This window comes from Carcharhinus amblyrhynchos, unplaced genomic scaffold, assembly GCF_965287045.1.
Source record: "Carcharhinus amblyrhynchos unplaced genomic scaffold, sCarAmb.v2.hapA scaffold_665, whole genome shotgun sequence".
Classification (NCBI taxonomy): Eukaryota; Metazoa; Chordata; class Chondrichthyes; order Carcharhiniformes; family Carcharhinidae; genus Carcharhinus; species Carcharhinus amblyrhynchos.
The window spans coordinates 82,501-89,481 of NW_027650405.1; the positions used below are offsets into that span (position 1 = coordinate 82,501).

The 6,981-nt window shown below is 52.9% G+C and overlaps 1 protein-coding gene across 1 annotated transcript in view; it reads left to right on the plus strand.

Moving 5' to 3' along the window:
- The window catches only part of LOC145339773 (nuclear receptor corepressor 2-like), a gene marked incomplete at both ends in the record, with an annotated part of 85,181 nt that extends 78,381 nt beyond the window's left edge, over window positions 1–6,800 (plus strand). The window contains 7 exon segments of the mRNA XM_080184301.1: window positions 1,318–1,463; window positions 1,884–2,053; window positions 2,942–3,045; window positions 4,258–4,271; window positions 4,274–4,382; window positions 4,504–4,557; window positions 6,588–6,800. Of these exon segments, the coding sequence (XP_080040427.1) occupies window positions 1,318–1,463; window positions 1,884–2,053; window positions 2,942–3,045; window positions 4,258–4,271; window positions 4,274–4,382; window positions 4,504–4,557; window positions 6,588–6,800 (810 nt within the window).
- Between the last annotated feature and the right edge of the window lie 181 nt (window positions 6,801–6,981).

A 6,981-nucleotide genomic window follows, 5' to 3' on the forward strand; every position in this document is an offset into this window, starting at 1 on the left:
CGGCACTCCGTCAGCACTGACCCTCTGACAGTGCGGCACTCCGTCAGCACTGACCCTCTGACAGTGCGGCACTCCGTCAGCACTGACCCTCTGACAGTGCGGCACTCCGTCAGCACTGACCCTCTGACAGTGCGGCACTCCGTCAGCACTGACCCTCTGACAGTGCGGCACTCCGTCAGCACTGACCCTCTGACAGTGCGGCACTCCGTCAGCACTGACCCTCTGACAGTGCGGCACTCCGTCAGCACTGACCCTCTGACAGTGCGGCACTCCGTCAGCACTGACCCTCTGACAGTGCGGCACTCCGTCAGCACTGACCCTCTGACAGTGCGGCACTCCGTCAGCACTGACCCTCTGACAGTGCGGCACTCCGTCAGCACTGACCCTCTGACAGTGCGGCACTCCGTCAGCACTGACCCTCTGACAGTGCGGCACTCCCTCAGCACTGACCCTCTGACAGTGCGGCACTCCGTCAGCACTGACCCTCTGACAGTGCGGCACTCCGTCAGCACTGACCCTCTGACAGTGCGGCACTCCGTCAGCACTGACCCTCTGACAGTGCGGCACTCCGTCAGCACTGACCCTCTGACAGTGCGGCACTCCGTCAGCACTGACCCTCTGACAGTGCGGCACTCCGTCAGCACTGACCCTCTGACAGTGCGGCACTCCGTCAGCACTGACCCTCTGACAGTGCGGCACTCCCGTCAGCACTGACCCTCTGACAGTGCGGCACTCCGTCAGCACTGACCCTCTGACAGTGCGGCACTCCGTCAGCACTGACCCTCTGACAGTGCGGCACTCCGTCAGCACTGACCCTCTGACAGTGCGGCACTCCGTCAGCACTGACCCTCTGACAGTGCGGCACTCCGTCAGCACTGACCCTCTGACAGTGCGGCACTCCGTCAGCACTGACCCTCTGACAGTGCGGCACTCCGTCAGCACTGACCCTCTGACAGTGCGGCACTCCCTCAGCACTGACCCTCTGACAGTGCGGCACTCCCTCAGCACTGACCCTCTGACAGTGCGGCACTCCCTCAGCACTGACCCTCTGACAGTGCGGGACACTGTCCATAATCCATTGAGGGTGTCAGATGGAGTTTTTATTCTGTTTTGGGTGGTTTGAACCCAGAGGTCACTGACTGTGAGATGAGAGTGAACCAAAGCTGAGAATTTCCCAGAATCTTTGATTACCTTTCTTTACGATCTGTCTGTTTGGATGGTGTGGAGTTAAGGAGAGTTTTGTGATTAAATGCCATGTTGTACATTCAGGAGTTTTCCGGAACGTTGTCCCGCTGATGTGTGTTGTTTTGTCTGCAGTGCCTACAACAGCCCGAGTCTCGGAGAGTCGGATCCAGCATCGGGATACAGTTGTTGACATCGGCCCATCTGCGGAACGGTCAGCTTCCCTCGCTCACACCTCCAAAAGCCAGCAACGCTTTGTGACGTTGGCCCAACATATCGATGCAAGTCCACCATTGATTGGTTTAGATTTCTGAGATATCGTGAACTAACTCCCTGCCTGAGGTTTCACTCTGTCCGTGTCTGTCCCAAACATCACCCTCTTGTCTCTCACTTTGTCCTGTGTCTCCCACTTGTTCGATGACCCTTCATCACCAACACCTCACTCTGAACCCTGGTGTCTGTGTGAGAATCACCCCCCCCCGCCCCCACACCGGATTAAAGAGGAGTTTGCACTTTCTTCTGTTCTGTCTCAAAGAGACAGAAACACTCGGAGCAGGAAGAGGCCACTCTGCCCTTCGAGCCTGCTCCTGTGTACACTTTGATCATCTGTCTCAATACCACGGTCCAGTCTCCCTCCGGTTACTGACATTTAAACCTGTCGATATGTTATTGATGAGGAATAAAGTTTTTATTTCTAACAGGAGGTAATCACACAGGATTACACCCGCAATCACCCCCAGCGCCTGAGCACCCAGCCAGTGCAACAGCCACAGCGACATCTCTTCCAGCAGCCAGGCAGCCCGGTGCCAGGGCTCTGCGCTCGCCCAGCCAGGATGATGCTCGAGTCACGCAGAGAGAAAAGCAGCACGAGGTAAGGAATGTAACCCGCCCTTCTCCCCTTCCCGACAGTAACAGAGCCTGCTGTGTGTGTGTAAGAATCACCTCTGGACTCAGTTTCTGAAGCTGTGTCCTTGCTCCATCAGGTTACCGTGAGGAACCAGTGACCCCCCCAGGTCAGAAACTGCTCTCAGGGTGGGGCCAATTTTACCCCCCAGAATCAGAAACCCCATCCACTGGCCTTGGACAGAACTCAAACACAGCTCAGGATGACACGCTAGCACAGTGGTTAGCACAGCTGCTTCACAGCGCCAGGAACTCGGGTCCGATTCCCAGCTTGGGTGATTGTGTGGAGTTTGCACATTCTCCCTGTGTCTTCATGGGTTTCCTCCGGGGCTCCAGTTTACCCCCACCGTCTACTGATGTGTAGGTTAAGCGGATTGGCCATGGTAAAGGTGTGGGGTTACGGGGGGTAGGACAGAGACAGGGCCTGGGTAAGATGCTCTATCAGGGAATCAGTACAGACTCAGTGGGCCGAATGGCCTCTCCTGCACTGTGGGAAGCACTGATTCTGCGGAGTAATCAGCTGCTGTGAGGTGACCACTCTGCCTTCAGCCAGGGCCCAGCTCACAGAATCTAATATTCCAACCAAAACCATTCCATTGATGATGAGATGAGAATGCAGTGACTGTGGTGCTGAGGGCTATGGGTGAATCACCCCGGCCCGTCACAGTGACATTCTCTCTGTTTGTGCGGTTTGCAATGAGAATTGAGATTCATCAGGTTAATGGATTCTGCAGAGAGTCCAGTTCCCCCCATCCCGATGTTTAATATCCCTCTCTGACTGACACAGCCGCTGTGATTGTGGAATGTGTGAATGAAGAGTTTGCAGAAAGATGAAGGCGTTCTTTCTGATTGGCAGGCTAGCTGGATCACCGGAGGCAGATTCCCTGGGACAGACACAGCGAGAGGATTCGGAGAGTCTGTCTGTTGCTGCACAGAGCGGGAGCTGGACCCTGAGCAAAGGTATCCCTCCAGAGGCAGCATCCATATCCAGACTCAGTGACACACAGGGACAGGCGACATGGCACACACCTCGCTTAACGGAGCTTGGGAGGACCGAGGCAGCTTGCTTCCCACTGTCCCCCCCCCCCAACCAAACACACCCAAACCTCCCAACGCCACCCCCCCATTAACCAACCCCACCACCCCCAACCCACCCTCAACCCCCCACCAAACACACCCAAACCTCCCAACGCCACCCCCCCCATTAACCAACCCCACCACCCCCAACCCACCCTCAACCCCCCCACCAAACACACCAAACCTCCCAACGCCACCCCCCCATTAACCAACCCCACCACCCCAACCCACCCTCAACCCCCCACCAAACACACCCAACCTCCCAACGCCACCCCCCCATTAACCAACCCCACCACCCCCAACCCACCCTCACCCCCCCCCCCCAACCAAACACACCCAAACCTCCCAACGCCACCCCCCCATTAACCACCCCACCCCTCACTCCCCCCACCAAACACACGCAAACCTCCCCACCAAACCCTTCCCCTCCCCCCAACCCCCCCCCCCCCCCCCCAATCACCACCACCGCCACCACCCCCCCACCCCCCGCCCCGGACAGGAGGTTGGCAGCTCTTTGTTCTGGGTTTTTATTGGTCGATATTGACGATAATTTTCTGGGAGAAACGGTGAATTTGTCAGAAACAAAATGTTGCAGACGTCGGGAATCTGGAATAAAAACAGGAAGTGCTGGAATTATTCAGGGAGTTTGGCAGTGCCTGTGGAGAGAGAGAAACAGAGTCAATGTTTCCGGCCTCCCCCAGACCCGGGAAAAGGCAGGAGGGTCGAGGAGAGCGGGAAAAGGACCAAACGGGAGGCCTGTGATAGGCTGGAGCCAGAGGAGATCGGGTGGGTCAAAGGGCAAAGGGATTCTGATGTGAATGACAGCGTGATGAATTTGCAGAGCCGGAGCTGGGAGGTGTTTCCTCTCTCGGGAATGATTAGTTTCCAGAATTCTCTTCCACCGAGGCTGGATAATTGAAGACTGACTTAAAGTTTTGATCAATTGTGGGGAGATCAGGAGACTGGAGTTGAGATGAGAGCAGCCAGAATCTTCTAGAATGGTGGATAGGCTGGAGGGGCTGAGTGGCCTCCACCTCTGTGGATGGTGCTGATGTGATGTTGAGTGGGGATAGTAATCGAGTGATGTGTTGACAGGATGGAGCCGTCTTGTGCAGGGAGTCAAACACCTGCTTTCTTCAGCAAGTTAACAGAGAACACATCACACATGGTAAAATCCAAAAAACAGGAGCTTATCCGGACATTAACAGCGGTGCCTGGAGGTGAGTCAGATTCCGGTGAGGATTGGTGCGGGATTGGGGAATTCTGCGATCCGTTAATGGGAATCCTGTTGATCCTGGGTCTATTTTTTATGACATTTTGACCACCCGGTTTCTCTTCCAGATGTTGGGCAGTTGGGAACTGAAATCTTTAACATGCCGGCAATGACATCAGCAGGTGAGGGATTGCTTTCCGAAACGCGGATTTAATCTGGTCGATCCGAGAATCCGCACAGTGACAGCTGGTCACATCATTCCGATAATTCTGCTCGGTAATATTTCCCTCAGTTTATCCACAGGGTGATTCGTGTCTCTGTCACTTACTGCTGGAGGAAGTCTACAACACTCAACTATTCATTAGGCTAAGGTTGAATTTAAACCCCAAGAATGAGAGATTCCCTGGAATTCTGGTCGAGGCCGAGACTTGGACCTATTCTTGAATTGAGAAGGGTCTGGATTGGTGGGATGTCTGTGCCCACTCTCTCTCTGGTTCTGATGTTGTGCCTAGCAGAGGGTCAGATCTCATCCTTTCCCTTGGGAAACCTTGGGAAACACTGGGAAATTTCCTGACTCCTGTTCCCATCTCCTCCCATTCACACAGACTTCTTAAATCTTTCAAACAAATGGGCCTTTCCGATTGGCTAGCATTTACTGCCCATTCCTAACTGCCCTGAAACTGAGTGTCTTCCCTCCTGGGCGATTTCAGAGGGCAAGTAAGAGTCACTCACGTTGCTGTGGCTCTGGGGTCACATGTAGGCCAGACTGGGGAAGGACGGCAGATTTCCTTCCCTAAATGACCCAATCTTGTCCCCCTCTCAACCATGACTCAATGACATCACACATGCTTTAATTTGTGCTTCAATTCATCTTCCTTATTTGTCAGACCCCTTCTATTAAAATAAATACCTTCCAATCTTGCCAAATTTCCTTGCACTTTAACTAGCCTATAACCACTATACCTTCCTGACCCACTTTCTGTTTCTTCTAATTTTAGTAAGAAGTCTCACGACACTAGATTAAAGTTCAACAAGTTTATTTGGCAGCACAAGCTTTTGGAGCGCTACCTTTTCATCAGATGAGTCACTCACCTGATGAAGGAGCTGCACTCTGAAAGCTCGTGCTACCAAATAAACCTGTTGGACTTTAACCTGGTGTTGTGAGACTTCTTACTGTGCCCACCCCAGTCCAACGCCGGCATCTCCACATCATCTTCTCATTTTGGCTGTGCATCTCCCTCTGCTCTCAGGATCCCAATCTCTGCCAAGTTAGTTTAAACCCTCCCTAACTGCTCGAGCAAACCTCCATGCATCCCAACAGTCACCAAAAGACAATATCTGTTAGAAAGGAGGATGGCCAGAGGGGAACCCTGCACTACCTGCCTTCCTCTCCTCTGCCTGGTCATCACCCATGCCCTTTCTGCCCATTCAATCTTCACCTGCTCCGTGACCAGCTCACTGAATGTGCTGTCCACAACTTGCTCAGCATCATGGACACAGTGAATCCATCCTCAGCCCCAGCGCTGAAGTGTGGTTAGTCAGCAGCCTAGGTTGGATATACTTCCTCCATGCGTGGTCACCAGGAACAGCTGAAGCTGCCATGATTTCCCACATAGTACAGGAGAAGCATTTCACAGTGAGAGCATTCCTGCCATAATTATCCCTCAGCCCCTTATTTACTCTCTTTTTTACAAAACATTATCCTTATATGGAATGTGATCAGCTCACCTCTCTGACAGTAACAGTAATCACATTGAGGGAGTTGAACCTTGCTTTGTTTTTAATCCAATCATTGGGACATGGAGCAAAGAACAAAGAAAATTACAGCACAGGAACAGGCCCTTTAGCCTCCAAACTTGCACCGACCATGCTGTCTCCGACTGAACTAAAACCCCCTCGAGTCTGTATCTGCTCCAGCTTGAAGCATTTTTCAGTTTCACCTGTACAGTTATTGCCAAGGGGGGGAAGGGGGGTAACTGAGAATTAAACTCATCTGAATAGTGAACCATTCATCAAGCTGGAACTCAGAGTGAAAGTGTGGACAGTTAATGAAGATTTGATTTGGTTTGGAATGAGCTGTGGGGTGGAGTGTGGATTTCTCCCTCATATTGTGTTGCTTAAAGTTATTGCTTTGCTGATCGAACAATCACTCCTTGTTCTCCTCTCCTGCTCCTCTCTCCATTTTTACACTGGTCTCTTCCCTCTCTCACAGGATCAGTAAGTTCTAGAAGCCAGTCCCTGGCAGAGCACTCTGCTAACAACATGGGTTTGGAGGATATTATTCGGCTTTTGAAAGCCTTAATGGGGACATATGACGATGGTGGGAGAGAACGTTCATCATGTAGTGAACCAATGGCTATCAGTGCTGGCACCAACACTCTAACTGAAGAACAATGTGAAGACTTTCACATCGACCCCTCCACAGGTAATCACCCAGAGCCCTGCCTCAGTGAGGCCTTGTATTCTGTACATGTTCACACAAATACACTGGGGCATGGGCACACTGGGGTACGGGCTCACTGGGACACGGGCTCACTGGGACACAGGGCTCACTGGACACGGGCACACTGGGACACGGGGCACACTGGGACACGGGGCACACTGGG